The sequence below is a fragment of the Protopterus annectens genome, chromosome 2.part1 (assembly GCF_019279795.1).
Source record: "Protopterus annectens isolate FY-2018-M chromosome 2.part1, PAN1.0, whole genome shotgun sequence".
NCBI lineage: Eukaryota > Metazoa > Chordata > Ceratodontiformes > Protopteridae > Protopterus > Protopterus annectens.
In genome coordinates, this window is record NC_056729.1 from 559,649,711 (window position 1) to 559,674,284 (window position 24,574).

Sequence of the window (24,574 nt, forward strand, 5' to 3'; positions counted from 1 at the left end):
CATGATTGGGGTAGAGGAAATTGTTTCTTACTGCTGGGGCATGGTCAAGTCCAAGCATCAAAGGCAGAACACCAGTTCTGATAGTAGTAAAGGTAACTGCAAGACAAAGTTAACTGTAAAAACAATTAAGATTAATAAAAAAGAATGCAATATTGACAAATGTTTTTGGAAGAGAAGGGAAAATTTGTAATAATGGAGATCTGAAAACTGGAAAGCAATACAGGTGTTATCTTCCTCCTAACATTTACCTACTCACCTGCTAAATACTTTCACCATGCTGTCTTACATGGAAGTACACAGGGAAAAAAAACATTTTTGAGCTGCTGAAGCAAGAATTATATATCTCTGTAACTCACCTGCCGAATCCCAGGGTATTTCTCAGTCACCATTTTATCCATGTCACTATCGTAGACAATGTTGACATGACTCTGAAGTCGAACCCATATATTGTACAATTTATCAATGGGTGTTGCTCCGGGGACTGTGGCCAAGAATGCAAGATCTTTTATATCAGAATCCACTTCCTGCAGTAGAAAGTAAAATAAGTTAAATCAGTCCTTCCTCTGTATCCATTCTCTGCATAGTTTATTCCCATGTCTCATGCATATGCAGCTCTTTAGGATTTTTATGGAGTTAGCCATTTTTAGGTTTCATTACTGCAAAAAGTCTGAAATCATAAACAAAACTGATGTAGCATTTACAGGAAGGTTAGTCAAAGTCCAGTAAATCTAACTGTACAGTCTGCAAACTTCAATACATACTTTATGTAAGCAACTCTAAAAGGTACTAATTCACTGACAATTTTCAATGAAGGGCGTGCAAACAGCTTCCCGGGAACCAGCTTGGAATAAGTACTAATGTTTTTCTACTGGTGAGAGAAAAAGTAAAGCGGTACTGATTCTTAGCATTTAAAAAAAAATCACTGGAAAGCCTGCAACCTTCTTCTCAGGAGTCAGCTTGGGATTAGCATTACTGTTTAGCTTCTGGTGAGACGAGTATCACAGGGACGTTAACTCATCGTCCTCTCTGATTGGGCAGTACATTTAATCTTCAACTGCTCTGGTTACAGTTTCAGTGAAAGCCTCCTTAGTTTGAAAAATTTCAGACCAGTATGTAGCTCAAGGCTTTGCTGTGCTTAGCTGCTGACAAGATACCCAATCCATCTACTAAAAGAAGGTTAGAGGAGGCCTACAGCCACCTCTAACAACTGACATAAGAACACCAAATGCTAGATATGCAGCAACCTGTGGATTATTACTGCTACTGTACTGCTTGTGATGAAAGAATACAAAAGCACTGATTCCTAGCTGTCTGCAGCTGTGGTAAGACCACCACTAGTAGTTGTCAGGTAGTAACCAACATGCAAATCACTACCATTTCTCATTCTTGCTCGACTTCACAGTGAGCATCCAATAAAACCTCCAATATTCCCAGGGTGGTGACGCAGATGGATGAAACCCTGACTACAGCCCAAATTACCCATGTTTGATTAGCATTATGGGCATTTGATGGACTAAGTAGGGGACGATAACCCTGAGTGACCAACGGCAGACAGGTCATCCCTGGGAAGATCAGGCTGTTATGCCCATAACACTGGCAACAGCTAGCAGTGGCTGGATTTATCACCCATTTGTAATGCGTTGGTTGGACTGCAAGATCAATGTGAAGCTCTCTTATGCACAGGCCAAGAAGGGAAGGCGGGTAAGGGAGCATGCATGCCACCTCCTCCTTCTGCCCCGGTAGCAACTGTGACTCAAGTTGCATATGGGAAGGATGGGTAGGCTACTCCTTGGGACCTAAAGCTAGCCCACTCCCTATCACCTGACTTTTGCAGAATGTTTATGAATTGGCTGATTAGGCTTTCCAGGCAAGAACTAAGGAGATGTAGAGCTCTTGTCTAGCCTAGGAATGCCTGGCTCTAACCCTCAGTGCAATAAATGGGCTGACTGGCTGCAAGTACAGGTACCTTCAAGCAGGTCTCCAGGGAGGATGGTCTGGGGTAAAAAGAAAGCTCAAATAAAACGAGCACTGCTGCCATCATCATGGACTCGCAGCTTGCTCATACCTCTTCCGTTGCAAGCCTATCAGCTGTAGGAGCTTTGAGGTAGTGTAGCAACTGCCTTTTGAATACTGATAGAGCTTTACTTAGACTACTCTGACTCCAACTCTGACTAAAGATTCCCACTCCACTTATCTGGACCTCTTTGAATCTATCAAGATTCAACCCTTTACCCTTATCCTGGGCAACTTTAACTATTCAGCCACAGAATGGAAGAAATATTCATGCCAAAACACAAATGCCCAGAGATTCCTTGATTTTGTCATTGCAAATGCCCTGGACCAGTTGGTTGATATCCCCACATGAGGTGAAAATATCTTTGATTTGGTATTAACCAACATGAGTAACCACTGCAGCATCCCTACTGTGTCATCATCCCTGGTAAGATCAGACCACAAAGCAGTCGCTTTTGAAGTCACCCCCCCCCCCCCACTAGGGTCAAACAAAAAAACTTATCCAAAGTTGATTTACCTTCCCTCAGGAGGTTGTAAACAGCTTCACAGCCCTCTCCACAGAAGCTGGCACACATGTCTAAACTTACACAAAAGTACTATATGAGCATTTATATAGCTGCATGGAATCAGAAATAGCAAGCAAGACACAATCCTCCTCCTCAAGGAAGAGTAAACATGTCTGGTGGACATCTACAATAAATAAACTCTATAATAAAAGAAAGGTAGATCATGCTTGCTCAACCTGATTGACTTCTTTGAGTCAGGTCACTAGAGCTGTGGATGAGGGCAAGGCAGTTCATACAGCCTACTTTGATCTGGTCAAGGCCATTGATACCATTCCCCACTCAGGAATTATTGATAAACTCACCAAACTGGGCATCAACCCCTATATCACTAGGTAGGTTGCATACTAGCTCACAGATAGAAGCCACAGTGTCAAAGTAGTGGACTCCTAATCAGACTGCCGAACAGTCATGAGTGGAGTCCCAAAGGGATGGTCCTGGGTCCTCTCCTGTTTGGCATCTATTTCTCAGAAGTCCAGGCCAACACGGAAGGACTCTGGCTGACCAAGTTCACAGACGACTGCAAGCTGGGAGCCATTATTAACTCCCAAAGTTATGGAGACATCCTACAGAAAGGCCTCACTGAGACCAATGACTGGTATCAAAACCATGGCCTTAAGCTTAATGCCAAAAATGCATTGTCATCTCCTCTGGGAAAAATTCAGTTCCCACTAATTACCACATCGATGAGAGCCCACTGAACAGTGAAGGTGTTATAAGAGATCTGGGGACACAGGTTAACAGAAACCTCTCCTTCGACCACTACACTGCCACTGTGGTTAGAAAGTCCTTCTATGTGGCACATCTCATTACCAAGGGTTTTGCATCCAGGAAAATTAGGTCTTCATCTCTCTCTACTCTTCCCCCATTAGGCCAATCATACAGTATAATGCCCCATTTTGTATCCACATGCATCAGCTGGAAAGGCCACAAAAGTACCTCACGAAGAGGATCCTAGGCCTTAAACACATGTCCTACATGGACAGAATCAAAATCTCCAGCTATTCTCGGTCTCATATCGTCTACTAACAGGCGATCGCTGCTCGACTTATAAAGCCATGTCTGACCTAGCTCTGTTAGAAATGCTACATCTAAAGAAATCCAAATCCCACCACACCACACGTTCCAGAGACCTCAACCTCATTACCACAATCAAAAGAACATGCTGGAGGGACAAGATCATAACCCAGAGACTGCCCATGCTCTAGAATAGACTTCCCATACATGTCAAGTAGAGTATCTCACTGGCCTTCAAGAGAAATCTTGATGAATGGATCAGAAAGAGAAAGTTCACCCCGGGGATCACTGCAGTGGATCTACTTGATAAAGGCACTGGGAACTAACGTCGGGCAGCATGATGCCAGGGAACTTCTATGGGCTAGGCTTGTAAAGGCTCCAGGGCCAATAAGCCTAGTACACACCTATGAACCTATCAACCTAAAAATTCCTGTCCAGGACCAAGAAGGAGCAGGTGTCTAACTGGAAGCAATCTCTCCTTAGCCTGGACAAGCAAATAAGAGCACTAGTGAAATCTCCAAAGCAGAGTCCAAACTGGCCACATCTACTAAAGACAATCATATGGCTTTCTTCACATATGTCCACAATCTCAACAGAATCATCCAGATCTACTCAGAACTGGTGGTCAAGGATACCACATACATAAACCCTGTAGACATAGCCAACCTGCTGGCAGACAAGTTCAGTGAAAATTTCACTCCTCTGTCCCCCCATGAGTAAAACAAGGCATCCCCAGTACCCGCCCTCCCTCCCCTTATCTCTAGGGAGCAAGTTATCACTGCCATCTCAAAGGCAAAAAAATACAGCTTCCATGGGACCCGATAACATCGCAGGCTGCGTCCTACATGAACTCAGGCAGGAACTTGCAGCACCATTAGGCACCCTAGTCAACCAAAGCCTGAGTACCAGGTTTCGTCCCAGCTGAGTAGAGAACAGCTACTGTCATCCCTGTGCACAAAGGTGGAGTGTCCACCGATCTAGGAAATTATAGACCCATCAGCCTAACTGGCCTGATCTGGCATCCCATGGAGCGGATTGTCATGGAACTCACTAACAAGGACATTGGCAACTTCCAGACACTTAATCCCACACAGTTTGGTTTTCTCAAGGGGAGGTCATGCCTGTTAAATTTGGTCGACTTCTTTGAGACAGTCACCAAGGTCATAGATGAGAGGAAGACGGTGCACACCCCCCTACCTTGACCTGGCCAAAGCCTTTGATACTATTTCCCACTCAGCTATAAAAGATAAACTTTGTCAATTAGGCATCGATCTATATGTTACCAGATGGGTAGCAAACTGGTTCACTTATAGAACTCACCTAGTCAAAATAGGGGAAGCCACCTCAAGTAGACCAGTCTTGTGGCCTCTGCTGCTTGGGATATACTTCACAGAGGTGCAGGCCAAATCTAGTGGCTACGGCTGACTAAGTTTGCAGATGACTGCAAGCTGGGTGCTGTTATCAATTCCCCTAGTGATGTGGACATCCTCCAAAAGGGTCTTACCCAAACAAATGACTGGTGCCAGAAACATAGCCTCAAACTGAATGCCAAAAAGTGCATTAACATCCCTTTTGGGGAGAATGATGTCTCCCACAAATTATCACATTGATAATAAGGCACTAAGCACGTAATCAGTCATAAGGGACTTGGGAACCCAGGTTGATAGCAAACTGACTTCGACCACCATATTGTCTCTGTTGTACGGAAAACTTTCTACATGGCCCATCTCATTAGAAAGAGTATCTCATCCAGAGACAAGGTGGTCATAACATCCCTGTATTCCTCCCTTATAAGAATGATTATTGAATACAATGTCCCTTTCAGCATGTACCTCACAAAGCACATGCAGCGGCTGGAGAGATCACAGAGATTCCTCACCCAGATAATCCAGGGCCTCAAACATCTATCCTACACAGATAGGCTAAAAGCCCTATCCCTCTACTCAGTCTCCTACAGACTCCTCATTGGTGACCTCTGCCTGGCATACAGAGCAATCTCAGACCCCACCCTGATGGGACTGCTGTTTATCCGCAAGTCAAGCTCCACTCGAGTAACCCGCACACGAGACCTCAACCTGGTCTGTGTAACCAATAGGACTTGTTGGCGGGACAGATTTGTGTCCCAGAGATTCCCCCTTTTGTGGAAGAGACTCCCTCTCCGTGTAAAGCAGAGTACCTCATTAAACCTTTTTAAGCGCAACCAGGGTAACTGAATGGGGAACAGAAAATACGCCCTGGGATTCCACCTATGTCCCTACTAGACAGTGGCATAGGGTGCTGACTTGTTGGAACATGGGCTAAATTCTTGGCTAGGCTTGTAAGGGCCAAAGGGCCAATAGCCTAGTAACTTCCTATGATCCTAATATAGGAACCAAACAGCTACCCAGGTACTCTCCCACATCTCTCTTTACATAAAATGACACACACATACCTCTATTATGAATAAAAAAAAAACAAGCCTATTTCCCTAAGATACAGTAGGACTACAGAAAGTCAAAAGGTCCCTAATAAAGGTAATTTCATAGTTAGCCACATTGACACTGTGAAGGCTGCCAGCCTAGCTAGACAGAATTTTATAGATAATTCTGTCATTTGCAAATATTAATGTAAGCCACATGCTTGTTCTTTTAAATGTAAGAAAATTTTGGTAAATGTTAAACTTCAAAAATGCAACCACATTGCACTCTACTGGAGGGAAGCTGATAGGTCAAGCATTGTATAATTGTGTGATCTCAAAACTCAGAACCGAGATGTCTGAATGAAGGAATTCTCCCTATTGTTTTGAGACCAGAGTTAATGGCTAGAATTTACATGTATAATGTCTTTTATTGTTCTGGCTTCCTGACCAGCTGCAAGATCAAAAGGGCTGTTACACTCCGTTGCTGTTAGAGTTACTGTGGTGGTGGTGCTGCGGTAGCGTTGTCGACTCACAGTAAGACGTTGTCCTGTTCGATTCTCAGTTACAGAGTCTTCTGTGTGGAGACGTGCGTGAATGGGCGTACCTTTGATGAAGGTTGTGAATCAGGGCCGGCAACTTGCCACGTAAAAATCTACTGCCAATCATTAGCAGACCGGAGTTCCGCTGTGGCGACCCCTAACCGGGAAAAGCTGAAAGACACAACAACAACTCAGTTTCTGTTAGACTGGGAAACAAAGAATAACGATGTAATCTGAAATGAGTCAGTGGTACTGTGTTACCAATTTAAGGAGAGAGAGAGAATCAGAGAGCATTTTGCATTTGTCTTGAGAACATTTAACTCACCAGCACTCTGCCTATGTCTATATGTAAGTAAGATCTTGGACATTAGTGGCTCTCTTAGAAAAAGTTAGGAAATATGAAGATTAGACTAGTTGTTTTCTGTACTAATGTCAGTACCTTCTACTGTATTATTTTAAGCATTTCTCTGTGATCTCTGAACTCTTGACTAGCACTATGTAGTAAGAAGTATTGTCTTATATTTTTATTAATTATTATTAAATATGTTTAAGAATAAGGGTGATGTGCAGAGCTGTAGTAACTACAGAGGGATTAAATTGATCAGTCACAGCATGAAGTTATGGGAAAGAGTAGTGGAAGCAAGGTTAAGAAGAGACGTGATGATTAGTGATCAGCAGTATGGTTTCATGCCGGGAAATAGCGCTACAGATGCGATCTTTGCTCTGAGAGTGTTGATGGAGAAGTACAGAGAATGTCAGAAGGAGTTGCATTGTGTTTTTGTAGACTTAGAGAAAGCATATGACAGGGTGCCTAGAGAGGAGTCGTGGTATTGTATGAGGAAGTCAGGAGTGTCAGAGAAGTATATAAGAGTGGCACAGGATATGTACGAGGGTAGTGTGACAGCGGTGAGGTCTGCGGTGGGAGTGTCGGATGCATTTAAGGTGGAGGTGGGGTTACATCAAGGATCAGCTCTGAGCCCTTTCTTATTTGCAATGGTGATGGACAGGTTGACAGACGAGATCAGACAGGAGTCCCCGTGGACTATGATGTTTGCAGATGACATTGTGATCTGTAGTGAGAGTAGGGAACAGGTGGAGGAGATCCTGGAGAGATGGAGATATGCTCTAGAGAGAAGAGGAATGAAGGTCAGCAGGACTAAGACAGAATATATGTGGGTGAATGAGAGGGAGGATAGAGGAATGGTGAGGATGCAAGGAGTAGAGGTGGCGAAGGTGGATGAGTTTAAATACTTGGGGTCAATAGTTCAGAGTAACGGTGAGTGTGGAAGAGAGGTGAAGAAGACAGGACAGGCAGGATGGAGTGGGTGAAGAAGAGTGTCAGGAGTGATTTGTGACAGACACGTACCTGTAAGAGTGAAAGGGAAGGTCTACAAGAGGGTAGTGAGACCAGCTATGTTATATGGGTTGGAGACAGTGGCATTGACAAAAAGGCAGGAGTTTGAGCTGGATATGGCAGAATTAAAGATGTTAAGATTTGCACTGGGTGTGACATGGGTGGACAGAATTAGGAATAAGTATATTAGAGGATCAGCCCAGGTTGGAAGGTTTGGAGACAAAGCCAGAGAGGCACGATTACATTGGTTTGGACATGTGCCGAGGAGGGATACTGAGTATATTGGGAAAAAGATGCTAAGGATGAAGCTACCAGGTAACAGGAAAAGAGGAAGGCCTAAGATAAGGTTTATGGATGTGGTGAGAGAGGACATGCAGGTGGTTGGTGACAGAGCAAGATGCAGAGGACAGGAAGAAATGGAAACAGGTGATCTGCTGTGGCGACTCCTAACGGGAACAGCCGAAAGAAGATGATTAAATATTTTTAAACCTTTACACTGTGGCTGTTTTATGTAGAGATAATTTAAGCTCTAGAGCAGACGAATCCAACCCGCAGCCCACATGCAGCCCTCAGAGCTCTTCCATGCAGCCCGCGACCTTTAAGTGCAAATTCAGTGTACGCATGCACTAAATCACTTTTTTTCATTTGTTTTTCGCACCTGTGACCTGTAACTGCAATGTTGGTGTGCCTGTGCGCCAAGGCACCTTTCCCATATTGTTTTTTTCGCACCAAAGTAGGATCTGTGTGCTCGCGGTGAAGAATCTATGTGTATGTGTTCACGCTGAAGAGAATACGGATTTGTCATCATTGCCTTTGAAAGGGTCAGCACCTAACTGTATTAACAGGTAAGAACCAAATAAAATCTTGCTGTTGCTGCTGCGATTTCTTTATACAGTATTTACTTTCAGACAGAGAATCTTCATCTCATAGTATGTGCTTTCAAAACAGATGTCAGTCATGTTAGGAGGGCCTACTATTTTAGTTTAACAATCTCCACTTTAAAAATAGTATTTTTTTTCTGGCTCTTGTGTATGTAAACTTATTATCATGTTCTCATTCACTTCAGAGCACACAAACGTATTCAGCTACAAGAGTTGCATTGCTCTCTACATACAGGCACTGTTATACAAATAAATGTATTTCAACAGTTGCAAACAGCATTGTGCATGGTTGAATGCCATTTCCAAACTTCTGTAATGATTTATCATTGGCTTTCTACTCTTCTATTTAGTAAAAATTAGTAAATTGCAGAAAATGGACACTAGCATATCAAGTGGCAGTAAACAGTGCTGTCACTGTGTGCCTCTCGGTCATTTATCTTGCTAGGATAGCTTCTATGCAAAATGTATCATTTCCTTTCCTGTCTATGCGGGTTTTCAGTGGTTGCTGTGAATTTATTTCCACATCCCTAGGTTAACTGGAAACCCTCCAAATTAGTAATTGGGGTATGTGGTTCTTTATTTTGAATGGCAGCCATCTCATCCAGGAAAGTTTCTATCTTACATCCATTAAGTGCTTGAGATGGACTTTGGTTCCAGTGACCCTGAATTGCATTGTGGGTTTCTAGAGTGTGAATGAATGCAGAAAAATGAACAGTTTGGAACAAGTATGAAGTCTGCATGAGTGGATGAAAGTACTTAACTTGTCATTATTCTGAATAATTTCAGTAGAGACAGCAGCCAGACTGTTTTTTCTTTTTTACACAAACAAATCTGTACAAAAGCTTCTATTACAGTCTAAAAATCAGCAGTCATGTACATGAAGGATCGGCTTTCACTCCTCATTTTAATCTACTTAACTCCATGGCCGCAAAACAGCAACCCCAGTGAAATGTATGTGTGCATGAGAGAGACAGATAGTGTTGTACTGAATTAATACACCTGTCAACTGTACAAATTTTCTAAGAGTGTCTGGAATTCTCTCTCATATCGTTAGCGAATTCTGACATTCAAGCTGAATATATCCATAGCTTTTACAAGTCCTTTTCCTACTGGGCTGATATTATTTGAAGATGTACAAATCAACAGACAAGGCTGATCAATATGGTTTTGTATGGGTGCCTGGAGATAGGATACTATTAATGGGGAAAGAGGTGACCAAACAGAGATCACAAATCTCTCAACCGTATAGATTTTTGCAGAATGTCTAGAATTTTGGTCATATTTTTGGCTTGTTTTTCATAAAATTGTGGTTTTCTGGCATACTAGTGGCAAATTATTAAAGACTGAAGTTAGAAAATAACAACAGTCATTTGAGTTTCAGTATTCATATCCTTCAGAAAATTTATGCTAATGCAAAACGTGTTATTCTATCAACTTTCTAAGTCTGTAATGGCAAAATTTAAAAACTGTCTCTATTTTTGGGCCTTTCTCCCACTTTTATTTTTTATGGCTTTGTCCAGACTTCGTGCTCTCAGAGGCTGAGAAGTATGAGTGTATCCAGTATAAAGTACAGTTGTGTACACTTACCAAGTGTATTCACTGTTACAGTCCTAACCAATGGGTTATCTGGCTCCCGGTAGCCCTTGATCGGCCAGAATACCAAACGTAAGTAAATGACATTGGCTGTCGTCGGTTGTAAAGGATGTCAGGACATCCGATATAAAAGGAGGCAGCCAACATCACTTCCTCAGTCTTTCTTGCCATAACAGTCAGAAGCCCCCGGAAAACAAGGCTTAAACCAAAAGCAACTTTGGCAAATAATACCAAATTTAGCCTGTACTTTAGGAAAAGAGAATAGGAGAGGACCAAAAAGGGGGAAGGAGGGATGGAAACCAGGACTGCAACAGTGAATAAACTTAAACATCTACATTTATGGTAAGTGTACATAACTGTACTATGTTCATCGTGTTTCACTGTTGCAGTCCTAACCAATGGGTTGATTACCAAAGCCCAGAGAAAAGGGAGGAGGAACCAACAGAATCAAGGATTGGAGATAATGCCCTGCAGAACAGCAGTGGCAAACCCTGCCCTGGCTCCTGAAAACAAAGACAAATTATAATACTTTGTGAAAGTGTGAACAGAAGACCATGTAGCAGCCTCCAAAATGTCTTTAGTAGGGACACCCCTTAAAAAGACTGCAGAAGTGGAAGCTGCTCAAGTTGAGTGGGTCTTAACCCCTTGAAGAGGAACCTTGCCATGAAAGGAATAACAAAAAGCAATACAATGTGCAATACATTTGGAAATGGTTTGCTTAGAAATAGCCTTGCCCTGGGCTCCAGGGGCAAAACTGACCAATAACTGTGCTGATTTTCGAAGGTCTTTAGCCCTGTCCAGGTAAAACTTGAACTGTCTGTGCACATCAAGAGAATGGAAGATCCTTTCACCTCTATTTCGAGGATTAGGAAAGAAGGTAGGAAGGTGCATGGACTGATTAAGAGTCAATCTAGAAACCACCTTAGGCATAAAGGAGGGGTTGGTTCTCAGAGAGACCCTATCTGCATGGAAAATAAGAAAAGGCTCCACAGCCATCAAAGCTTGCAGCTCCGAAACCCTCCTTGCTGAAGTTATAGCCAAAAGGAAGGCAGTCTTCCAAGAGAGAAACTTTAAATCTGCAGTGGCAGCTGGCTCAAAAAGAGGAAGAGTGAGTTTCTCTAGAACAAAATTAAGATCCCCGGCTGGAGTAGGTGCCCTTTTGGGAGGTTTTAAGTTGCAAGTACCTCTGAGAAACATTTTTATCAGGGGGATGAGAGAAAATGGGTTGTTCCAGAGAAATTCACAACACAGTCAGACCACTACATACACACCCTGGACAGACCCTCAACATTATGCAGTGCAGCCCTTTCCACTTAATGTCACTACTTATATACACTTCTCTGATATGTGAATAGTGTTAGTAGGTGGTGGGCCTTCAAGTAGCACACAATGCACCCTTGTACACATAACTGCTGTTCACCTGTATAGCACAGTGGCAACTCCTACAGAACATACCTCTCAACTGTTCGGAGTGTCGCTGAATGTTTACACGTGTGGCTCATATTTCTGGTCTGTTCGTCATAAATCCTGTGTTTGTCTGACACATTGCTGGGATGATATGAGCACTAGTGTCACTAATTAATGACATATTTTGAGTTTCACACTTCAAAACCTGCAGTACATGTATGTTCCAACAGAACCAGTTACACTAACAACCTTCTAAGCTTTACAGTGAATATTATAGGTGTAGACACCCCTGTTAACATGTCTGCTTTGTCTGATATATAACATGAGAACACAGAAATCATGTCATAACAGGTCACACAAGGGTGGGAGGTTGGCATAATGGTTAAGGTGTTTGCCTTAAAGCCACAAGGTGCAGGGTTTGATTCTCACATGGGTTAATTGGCTAGGCTTAAAATGGGCCACAAGGGCAGTTAGCCTAGTACTAAACTATGAACCTATGAACAATGAGCAGAAATGGCTGAAGAATGGAGCTTGATAGAGGAAAAAGAAAGACCACCCTGAAGGAAATCAGCCAAGTATTCCAGGATCACAGGAAGTGAAGGCTGATAAGAAGATTCCCCTCTACCCCGCATCCAATGAGAGAATCTTTCCCATTTGCCAGCGTAAGACTTCCTAGTGCTAGGCCTCCTGACCTCCCTCAGCACATCAACCAACTGATGGGAAAGGGAAGAAGAAAAGGATGGAGTCATACAATGAGCCATGCTGCCAAGTGGTGAGACTGAAGATGAGGATGTAGAATATTTCCCCCTTCCTGAACCAAAAGATCTGGCTTCAGAGGAAGATGCCAAGGAAGAAATTGGGAGAGACTGCGAAGCAGTGGATACCAATGCTGTCTGGGCTAGTTCGGAGCTATGAGAATAGTCCTTGGTCATTCGTCCCTGATCTTCCATAATACTCTGGGAAGAAGAGGAGGGAAGGCATAAACTGACAGCAGCATCCAAGGGAAGGACAGAGCATCCACTCTCCAGGCTCTGCTGTGATGCTGTCTGGTGCAAATAAGAGGTAGAAGATGGTTGTCTGGGGAGGAGAAAAGATCCACCTGAGGTGTGCCCCAACGTTGAATGATGCTGTAAAAGACCACTCTGTTCAGCTGCCAATCATGAGGATCCACGGTCTGTCTGCTCAACTGGTCTGCCAAAACATTGAGCCTTCCTGGAAGAAATTGAGCTAGGAGATGCAGGTCCAGGGATGCTGCTAAGGACTAGAGATTCATGCTCTGCCTGCACAGCGTGTAAGAAAAAGTCCCTCACTGCTTGTTGATGTACCACATGACTGTGGTGTCTGTTCTGACGAGCAGGGTTCCTGGAGAAAGAAGATGCTTGAAGGCTAGTAAGGCCTGCTGAACTGCTATCAACTCCTTTAGATTTATGTGCAGGTGCACTTGCTGGGCATTCCAACGTCTCTTTATGCATCTGCCATCCAGGTGAGCTCCCCAGGCGTAGACTGGTGTGTCTGCGGTAAGAACTTGAGTGGCAGGGGGTGGGCGAAAAGGCATGCCTTTGTTTTATAGACAGGCTGTCACCCACCACAGAAACCCTGTCTGCAGACATGGAAGCAGAATTATCACATCCAGGTCTTGTGTGTGTGTTGACACCAAAGATTCTTGAGGTACCATTGCAGTTTCCTCATATGCAGTCTTGCATATGGAATCATGAAAATGCAAGAGGCCATGTATCCCAGAGCTTGCAGGGAGCTGGGACAGGCTTGCCAAGTCCTTGAAGTAAACTGAAAGAGTTGCCTGCTTCTCCTGGGTGATATATCATCTGGGCGGCTGTGTTCAGACTCGCTCCCAGGAATGTTATCTCCTTGGATGGCACCATTTTTGATTTTTCCACGTTGAGAGTGTAACCCAGGGAAGAGAGAAGAGTCTTTACAAATGCTAGATCCTATAACAGCTGTTCCTGAGAATTTGCTTGAATTAGACAGTCGTCCAAGTATGGATAAATCTGAATTTTCTTCTGCCTGCAAAAAGCAATGACTGGAGCCAGGCACTTCGTGAAAACTTTGGGAGCAGTAGATAAACCAAAGGGCAGCACAGAGAATTGATAATGTTGCTTGCCCACCCTGAAATGAAGGTACTGCCTGCAACTTTCCCTGAAAGTGATGTGCAGATAAGCTTCTTTGAGATCCAAAGTTACCAGCCAGGAATCCTTGTCTAACACTGGCAGCAACTGATGCAGAGTGAGCATTGAGCATTTTGAACTTTGGAATTACCATGAAAGAGTTCATAATGGATAGATCTAAGATAGGATGCCAGGTGCATTCTTTTTTTGGAACTAGGAAAATTCTGGAATAGAAACCTTGCCTACATGCTGAGCAGGAACTGATTCTATTGCTCCCAGATGTAACAGAGACAAAATTTGTTTTTCTACTTCTGCCCTTTGGTTTGGAGGAGCGCCCGGGAATCCTTTGGGTACTGGAAAGGTGTGGAAAGAAAACTTGTGTCCTAGGGATACAGTTCTGAGTACCCATTTGTCATCCATGATGGTGGCCCAGACATTTGCAAAAAGGGCCAACCTTCCCCCTAAAGTACTCTCCGGGCAGGCAAGAACAGGCAGAAGTTGGATAAAGTCATTGAGAATGTTTGGATTAGAAGTTCCCGCCTTGGATGTGGAAGCCTGACAATGCTAAGACCTTTAAGGGGTAGCCACCTGCCCCCTAGAAGATTTGTAACCTCTAGTCCTACAACAGTTTTATCTGCTGGTATCAGGAAACAACCAACTCTTAGAAGGGTAATTCCTGCTAAAGCGAGGAGGCTGAACTTGCAGAAAGTCCTTAACTGTTTGCATAGACTTGGCCTTATCCTCCATCTTCTTGAGCACTTCCTCTTCTTTGCTGCCAAAAAGACTTTCCTTACGTAAAGGTACATCTAAAAGCTTAGTCTTGACAGGCTCTGGAAGGGGCTGTTCCCAGAGCCAAGCATGCCTTCTAATAACAGATACAGTAGCTGTAATCCTGCAGGAGGCTTCTAGAATGTCAAAACCACAATGTAATGAATGTTTATTGACAAGACTGGCAGAGTTCAGCAAATTCTGCATATCCTTACTCTCTGCCAAAAGAGGCACACTTGCTATCCTACACTTAATAGCCTCCAAGGTGTGCTGCTGATACTTCAGCATATGAAAAAGACAATTAATAGACCTAATAGCAAGAGTGGCAGAGGTATAAACTTTTTTTTTACCCCACCTATCTAGGTTCCTTGATTCCCTGTCAGAAGGAACAGGATTTTTGGTAACAGTGGCCTTAACTCCTTTAGGGCCTTGAGAAATAACCTCTGGATCAGCCAACGAGTTCCTGAAAAGAAACAAATGAGAAACAGGGACTCTATAGTACCCATCAGGTTTCCTGGGAGCAGGAGGAACCGAATTTGGAGTAGAGGAATTTTCCAGAAAAACATAATCAACCACTTCCAACACTGGGGGAATAGCCAGAGGCTTATGCTGAGGCAAATCCAAAAACTCCCCAATTTTTTTCTTAGATTGGGGATAATCCTGACTTTCCCATTTAAAATGTTCCTGAGAGTATTCAAAGTATCATCAAAAGAGAAATCCTCTGGATGAGAAGTAGAAGAGATGGCCTCCTCTGCATCTGAATCCTCAAAAAGAGAAAAAAACCTGAGAAACTTCCTCTTCATCAGCAGAAATGCTAGAAGTATCAGAACCAGAATAAGACAAAGCCTCAGGAGAGATATCCCTAACCCTTTTAAAGGGAGGAGGCTGAGAACCCCTAACAAGAGTCAAAAGGTCATTAGCCATTTTAACCATTTGGGATTGAGGGGAACGAAAAGAAACTGGAGCCTGCTTTTTCACAGGCTTACGACTGGAAGATTTACCTGCAAGTCTGAAGGACTCGGGAGGCCTGGCAACCGCAGAAGTCGCAGTAGAGGTCGTCTGTATGAGCTTGCTGTCTGAAAGAAGAACGGAGGCCTCGGACACTGGAGTCAGCTTAGCGGCTCTGGATTCAGCTTAAGAGGCAACAGGCTAAAGGTCAGAAGGCAAAATGGAAGCCGGAGGCCTGGGGGGACTCTGAAATGGTCCCAACCAAGGCCTGCAGGGGATGCAAAGGCGCATCACTGGCTACCACATGACTGATGACCAACTTAACATCATCTGAGGACTTGACCCTCTGGAGCCTGTTGCGGTCCTTATCCTTACGTTTCTTGGGGATATCCGAAGCCTGAAGACCAGCGGTCACCATACCGAAAAACTTAGGCCAAGCTCCAAAATGTTTAGCTAAAAGTTTAGCCCGATGACGAATAGTACGCGGATTAAAGGAAGTAAAGAGATCACAATTAGGAATGTCATGGTCAAGGCCTAAACAAATACAATGGGAATGAAAATCTCTATGGGGAATCTGCTTTCCAAAGGTAAGACAATTAACCTTTTCTGACATTCGTTAAGGCAAGAAAAGAGGATCCCCAACAGGGTACTTAGCTGTAGTTGACTTCAACTTTGTAGTCAGAAACCAAAAAGGTAAACTGCCAACCGGCACTCATGTAAAAAATGCTTCTGCTTTGGGTTCCGCGGCAAGGAAGACTGAGGAAGTGACGTTGGCTGCCTCCTTTTGTATCGGACTTCCTGACGTCCTTTACAACTGACGACAGCCAATGTCGTATTTACTTACCTTTGGTATTCTGGCCGATCGAGGGCTACTGGGAGCCGGATAACCCATTGGCTAGGACTGCAACAGTGAAACACGATGAACATCAGTGGAAAATAAGTGGGTAAATTGTATAGTGGTCAGACTGACCCAAATGTCCTATTTGTATCGAGTATAAACCTATAGTCATGATCTACAAATGATGAAGATTTTCTAAGCTTTATGGACATTGTTCATATAATGTTTGTGATGTGAGATTTTTTAGTCATTTTCTTGTAGACTTCACAGAATTACTAAAATTGTCAGCAAATTCAATACTTTAATTCTGATAAAGCGAAGCTTCAAATGTCTGGTAGGCTGTTACACAATTATACCCCACATAAGCAATTTTGAAATAACTGGTGTCATTGAATTCAGAATTCTAATTAGGACAGTGAATTTTTATATGATTAGTATATTGTTAAATACTGATGCCCTATTTAAATTAATTTGATAAATTATTTAAAGGTAATATAGTGCTTTTTAATGCATCTCTTGTGGTTGCAGCTTGGGGGTGGAGAAGGAGTAAAGAAACTGGTTTATAGGATTATATTGAGGTTTTGTGTGCTGGAACAGGTCAGCATGGCATGCTGAATTGTGTGTTGGTTGTTAGTTACAACACATTTTTCTGTATAATATTAGTTACTATGGTACCTTGGCTACTGAAGTGTGTGTGTGTCGGGTCTCCAGGTGCTTTTTGCAGGGAAATGCAAGGGTGAGTTCGAACTGCCAGAAGTATATGTTTTTTTCCCCTATTTTAATGCATTGCTTTTGCTCATAAATAAGCCAGGGTACCTTTTTGGCTAGGCTTATATAGGCCCTAGGGCCAATAGCGTAGTACTTATCTATGAACCTATAACTTGACAGATATCACAACTGTCAAGTTTATCAACTTAAAGATGTTATTCTGGGTAAATAAAATTGTGGGGGGTTACACAGGTGAGATGGATTCTATAGTAAAGCATGCTACAAGAGTTTAGAGATATTGATTACTAATATGTACAGATGTTCTGCTGTAGGCTAGTGTGTGACTTTATACACCTAGGAGGCTCTCATGATTTTTTTTTTATTAAATGGGAACTGCCATTTCAGTGGCTATGTTTTCTATTCCTAGCAGTATTTTGTGGGATGCTTGTTAGATATGATTAAAATGTACAATTTGTTTAACAATAAGTATGTAAACTATGTTAGTCTGATACAAATTTTATGAAAAGAGGCACAATAATAGACACAGTAAATAGAAACAGGAGTGTGCAGCATGGATGAGCTTAGCATGGACACCTGTTATCACTGGATAATATGCTTAACAAGTCTGGCTTCAAGTTTAGGCATTGTGCTACTGATGCTTCTGGCATTCAGTAATGCTACCTAGATATTGTCAGGACTGGAATTTGTTATGTTGGGATGTTTATCAGGTGAATATGGCCTAAAACAGACACTATGGAGTTAAGATTTTTAGCCAGTACATGAAAAATGAGGAGTTCGACATGCAGGCAATACTTGTCAAAAGTCCACTAAACATTTTGACCCACAGAGGCACACTGGATCCATTTGAAGGACACCAATTTACTAACTAAATACTGAAACCAATTATTTTATCACTGCATTTAAGCATCATTTGTGGTGAATATAAAATGCTGCTCTACGTCAGGATCTTGTCTTCTTCAAAGACAAGAGCAGAGTTTAAGTGTCTCCACATCACCACCAAAGTGGAACACCTAAGATTATTCAGCACTACTTGGGTAGATGTTAGAGTTAACTGTTTCAGATTAAGAATTAGAACGAGAATTAGAAGGCAAATATTAGGCATTTATTCATTGTTCGAATGCACCTACAGTACAGCCAGGAGGTCACCTTTGGTTGCCCGCTGGAGTGAAAGCGTCAACTATATGATATATTCTATATGCGGCCCAAGGACAAATTTTTCTTCACTCAATGCGGCTCCGGCAAGCCAAAAGGTTGGACACCCCTGCTCTAGAGTATATTGCATGTACATAGTGATACTGTCCAAGCCACTCCAAATAAGCCTTGCTGTTCGTAACCTTTACCAACTGGATAATAATATTGCACAGTAATACTTGGACTCCCTTTGATAAGGACCTTATTAATAGCTGATATTAGTGGTTGGTGACAAGCAGTGCTACTGTATAGTCTGGGCAGAAGAGGCATAGCTGGAGAACCTGTGCCAGCCTTCCCCAGGAGTGTTTGTAAATAACTCATATCTCAAAGTGTGTGTGTGTGTCAGTTACTTGGGCAAGGACACAAAGCACTGGTTGGACAGAGAGGGTGTTGGAGGTTTTAGCTTGACCACTAGGCTGAGATCTGGACCCTATAGCTGTGCCAGTGGGGAGTCTTATTGGGGAACTGGAAAGAAAGGGAGACACCAGCCCCAGACTGACTGTGATCTGTGTGTGCTCTTAAGGGAAATTATACTTTACTGTGTGTATTTGTTATCCTTCCCAATGTGGATGTCCCTTCACTGGTGGTAGTGGTGAGGATTGAGGCTCCTTGACTGCTATGCCAGTGCAAGGGTGTCACAATATTAAATTGTTTAGCAGTGGTGGGATATCCACACTAGATATTAATTGGTTGGCACATACTAATTGGCTTGTAGTGGTGTGGATAGTGAATTCCTGTAGCTTGTGTATAGTGATCGCTGAAGGTGGTTTTGTACTCTAAATTATCCATGCAGTGAATATTCAGAGTTCAGATCAAAACTGTTTTATTTCTTTTGTGAGCTTAGTTAGTTAGGGAGAGCAGGCAAGCATGTCAGCAGAGGAGTATGAAAAGCTGACAAGGAGCCAGGCTAAAGGACTGGTGCAAGGAAACCTGACTAAAGCAGACATGATTGAAGCTTTGATCACAGCTGCATCAGAAAACAGCAACCAGGATGACGATCAGACTGACCGTGGAGATGAACAACACTCAGGGAATGGATAGCTCAACCTTTATGCAGAGGACTTAAAAATCCATCTGGAGCTAAAGAGACTGGAGTTGGAGGCCAGGCATTGAAAATGGAAGCTGTGGAAAAGGAGCGGCAGAGACAGCATGAAAAGGAGATGCTGACTCTTTGCCAGAGTCATGGAGGTAATGGAGAAGGGAGTAACCGAACCCCAGAAGCACAAAAGGTCAGAAAATTTCTTCTGCAGTTTACAGAGGGGGGTAATTTTGATAGTTTCATTCATATGTTTGAGAGGGTATGTAAACAGTATGATGTTGACCAAAGGCTCTAGGTATGGCTCCTGACCCCCTTACTCCATGTTAAAGATGTAACTATTTTGTCCAAAATGTCTGACGCTGACTGTTTTGATTATACTGCTGTGAAGAATTTCTTGTTAGAATTTTTTAAACTAACACCTGAAACTTATAGGAAAAAGTTTTGTGAGTATAGACGCAAGGCAGATGAAAGTGTGTGTGAATATGTTGCTGAACCGAGCACTTATTTTCATAGGTGGGTGAGTGGATATCAGGTCACCACTTTTGAAGGGCTGGCAGACCTTTTGGTGAGGGAACAAGCCCTTAGCACTTTGCCTGACGACATGAGGATCTGGTTAGCTGACAGACAATGTGCTACTTCAGATGAGTTGGAGAAGAAGGGAGACCTATACCTAGCAAGCAGGGCATCCCTGCACAGGAAAGGGACCCCAAGTACTGCTCGTGGATCTAAAGGAACCCATGGTGGGGAGCCCAGACTGCCCTAACAGAATCTGCCAATAGCAGGGGAAGCCACTAGTCCAGGTACACATCTAGGACCTAGGGTTAAATGTTTTGAATGCAACCAGTGGGGCCATGTGGCATACAGATGTCCACAGAGGCAAGGTGGGGAACAAAAGGTGAGGGAGCCAGCAAGTGGGAAGACAAAATGCCAACAGTACGTTGTCTTGAGACAACAAGGGTACCAAACTACCACAAGAGGTTATATCCTATCACAATGAACGGCAAAGAGGCCATTGCTAAGAGAGACCCAGCCTCTGACACAACCATTGTGAAGCCTGCAATGATCACAGAGGAGCACTACTTACCTAGGCAATCTACTCCAGTCAGAGCTTTAGAAGGGATCCCATTCCAAATACCTTTGCCTAGGGTTCACCTTGACTGGGAGGGTGGAAAAGGAAGCCAGCAAGCAGGTGTGCTTGGGGATATCCCTGCAGACGTCCTGATAGGGAATGATTTTAATAGGGCAGTGCCATGTGCTTGTGCAGTTACCTGCAGTCAGGCTCGCAGACCAGCATGTGAGTCTGGTAGCCTCGGGGAGACCCAGACAGACTGCATACTGGCAGCTGGGACTGGTGAGGGGGTTACTTCATGGAGAGGAGCTACCCTGTAGCAGTGAGACTGAAGGTGAGCCACAGCTGCTTCTGGCTTCTGATGTTCTCTTGGACAGAGGGACTGCAAGGGTAGAGGTGAGTAGTAGTAGCCAGGCTGACAGTGAGGCACCGCTGTCAGCGGATACCAGACTTCCTGTGGAAGGGAAGCTGGGGAGGGTTACAAAGAGAGAGTTGAGACAGGCTCAGCTGTCAGAGCCTACATTGCACGGCCTGAGGCAGGTGGCTAGTGAGGCGGAATTTGTATACTGGGACAAAGGGTACTGTAGAGACAGTGGAACTCCAAGGGAGGGCTAGAAGTTGAGAGGGTACAGCAGTTGGTAGTGCGTAGAGCCTACCGTCTGGTGCTTCTAGCCATAGCCCATGATATTCCCTTTGCAGGTCATATAGGCATAAAACGTACAAAGAGATGTACTATGCATAACTTCTATTGGTCTGGAAATTCTAGAGATGTAATTGGGTACTGCAGGAACTGTAAGCATTGCTAAAAGATAGGCATGGCAGGAGACACGGGGAGAGCTCCTTTGATGCCTCTGCCTATGATTAAGAAGCCATTTCAAGAGGGTAGCTATGGATATTGTGGAGACTCTGAGTACCCCAAGTTCCACAGGTAAAAAGTATGCCTAGTGGTAGTAGATTATGCTACAAGATACCCTGAGGCAGTGGCTTTCCCTCTATTGAGGCAGAAAATGTGGCAAATGTTTTGTTAGAGATTTTCAGCAGGGTAGGTTTCCCAAAAGAAATACTGACTGACAGAGGTGCCAATTTCATGTCAGACCTGCTGGCTTGTCTGTGGAAGTACTGTGGGGTGAAGCACCTGAAGACCACCCCCAGACTAATGGCCTTGTTGAGAGGTTAAACTCTGCACTCAAGTCCATGCTACGGACATTTGCAGACCAGCTTAAAAGGGAGTGGGACAAATATTTGCCCCATCCGTTGTTTGTTTACGGAGAGGTTCTCCAGGAATCTACAGGTTTTTCACCCTTTGAGTTGTTGTATGGGCATAGGGTGAGGGGACCTCTAGACTGAATTTGTGATGAGTGGGAAGGTGAGTGTGAACCTTACAAGGAGTCTGTTGTGGCATATGCCCTAAATCTCAGGGAACTCATGGGTTTGGCCCAGGAGAACCTGGCAGAAGTCCAACAACAAAAGAAGGTATGGTATGACAGGAATGCTCGAGCTAAAGAGCATGCTGTAGGGCAGCAGGTAACGGTTCTCATTCCTGTCAGACACAACAAGCTGCAAGCAGCTTGGGAGGGACCCTACAAGGTGGTAAGAAAGGTAAGTAATGTTAACTACATGGTAGAACTGCTAGACAGGAGGCAGGGGCACAAACTGTACCATGTTAACATGATGAAACCTTGCCATGTTAGGGAGGCCCTTGTGCTGAGTATTTGCAGTGGTTTGCAAGAGGAGTCTGAGAGAGATCTGGTGAATGATCTCCTCAGTGAGGCCTGGACTGACACCTCAGTGGAGGGGGTAGCAATGTCTCAGCAGCCATCTTCTACCCAGGTTTGAGAAATTCGAGCAGTACTACAGGAGTTTGGGGACATTTTCGCTGGGAAACCAGGGTGCACCAACCTGGTGCAGCACCAGGGGGATACAGGACCCCAAAGCCCTATTAGGCAGGCCCCTTACAGGGTGCCTGAGAGAGTCAAACAGACTCTGAGGGAGGTGATACAGGAAATGCTGGAACTAGGGGTAATTCAAGAGTCCAACAGTCACAGGGCCTCCCCAATGGTGCTGGTGCCAAAGAAGGATGGCAGCACCAGGTAATGCGTGGACTACAGAAAATTAGTCACACAGTCAAGATGCTTACCCCGTGCCTAGGACAGGTGAGGCCCTAGAGCAGCTGGGTGGGGGTAAGTATCTTACAACCATTGATCTTACCAAGGGTTATTGGCAGGTGCCCTAGACTCCCAGTGCTAGAGAGAAGTCAGCCTGTCAGCCTTTGTGACTCCTTTTGGCTTGTATGAGTGCACAAAGCTGCCCTTTGGGAAGAAAAATGCCCCGGCAACTATCCAGAGGCTGGTAGATTATATCCTAGCAGGTGCAGGAGGATTTGCCCTTGCTTACCTAGATGATATTGCCATCTACAGCCATTACTGGCAAGAACACCTTCAACATGTCAGAGAGGTGTTGGGCAGACTACAGAGGGCAGGGCTGACCATTTACCCAGCAAATGTCAGGTGGGTATGGCAGAGGTCTCCTACCTGGGACACAGAGTGGGGAGTGGTAAGATCAGGCCAGAACCTGTCAAAGTGTAAGCCATTCAGGCATGGCCTGCACCTGTTACCAAAAAGCAGGTAAGGGCATTCTTAGGGAAGCAGGGTTCTACAAAAAGTTTGTCCCCAATTATAGTACCATAGCTGCTCCGCTCACAGACCTGACAAGGAATAAACAGGCTAGATAAGGTAGAGTAGACCCCAGAATGTGAGCAGGCATTCCAGAAGCTTAACGAAGCTTTGGGAGGACACCCTGTATTAGCCAGTCCAGATTACAGTAAAGAATTTGTTGTGCAGGTAGATGCTTTGAACCATGGGGTAGGGGCTGTACTTAGCCAGATTTCTTCAGCGGGAGAAGAGCACCCAGTGGTTTATCTCAGTCATAGACCCCAACCCAGGGAGGAATGTTATGCAGCTGTAGAAAAGGAATGTCTAGCCATAGTGTGGGCACTGCAGAAACTTCAGCCTTAACTGTTTGGAAGAAAATTCACTGTAGTTACAGACCACAATCCCCTAACATGGTTACACAGAGCCAGCCAGCAAAATGCCAAGTTGCTAAGAAAGAGCCTAGGGTTGTAAAAGCATATGATGCATCAATGCAGCACCGCAGTGGGATTAGCAATGCCAAGGCAGATGGACTCTCGGACAGGGAATGGGGTAACGTATACTCAGATAGACCTAACCCTCTCAAGCAACGTTTCTCAAGGGTCACTTGAAAAACTAGCTTGAGTTCTCCGGGGGGGGGGGGGGGGATAATGTCAAGGCTGCCAGCCTAGCTAGATAGGATTTTACAGATAATGCTGCCATTTGTAAATATTACTGTAAGCCACATGCTTGTTCTCTTAAATGTAAGAAAATTATGGTAAATGTTGAACTTCAAAAATGTAAATACATTATACTCTATTGGACGAACGTTGATAAGTTAAGCATTGTATAACTGTTTAATCTCAAAACTCGGAGCCAAGATGTCTGAATGAAGGAATTCTCCCTATTGTTTTGAGACCAGAGTTAATGGCTAGAATTTTGGGCAGCCACTGTGGTGCAGTGGTTAGCGTTGTCGCCTCAGAGCAAGAGGTTCTCCGGTTCAATCCTCAGCTGGGGTGCCTTTTATGCGGAGTCTACATGTCCTCCCTGTGGTCGCGTGGGTTTCCTCCGGGTGCTCCAGTTTCCTCCCACATCCCAAAGACATGCTGTAGGTGGATTGGACACTCTAAATTGGCCCTAGGCGTGAGTGCACCTTCTGTGGAAGGTTGGGCGCTGGGCTGGCAACTCTACACTGTAAAAAACTCTACTGCCAATCATGAGTGGACAGGTGATCCGCTGTGGCAACCCCTAACTGGGAAAAGCCGAAAGAAGAAGTTGTTAATGGCTAGAATTTACATGTATAATGTCTTTTATTGCTCTGGTTTCCTGACCAGCTGCAAGATCAAAAGGGCCGTTACACTCAGAGTTTCTTTTCACCTGGGAAACAGAGAATAATGATGTAATCTGAAATGAGTCAGTGGTACTGTGTTATCAATTTAAGGACAGAAAGACAGAATCAGAGAGGATTTTGTATTTG

General features: G+C 44.0%; 1 protein-coding gene across 1 annotated transcript in view; it reads right to left on the reverse strand.

Moving 5' to 3' along the window:
• Window positions 1-24,574, reverse strand: part of POLR1A (RNA polymerase I subunit A) — a 2,269,619-nt gene that overhangs the window by 1,572,899 nt on the left and 672,146 nt on the right. Inside the window, exon 10 of the mRNA XM_044062330.1 lies at window positions 357-524. Within this exon, the coding sequence (XP_043918265.1) occupies window positions 357-524 (168 nt within the window). The remainder of the gene's footprint in view (window positions 1-356; window positions 525-24,574) is intronic.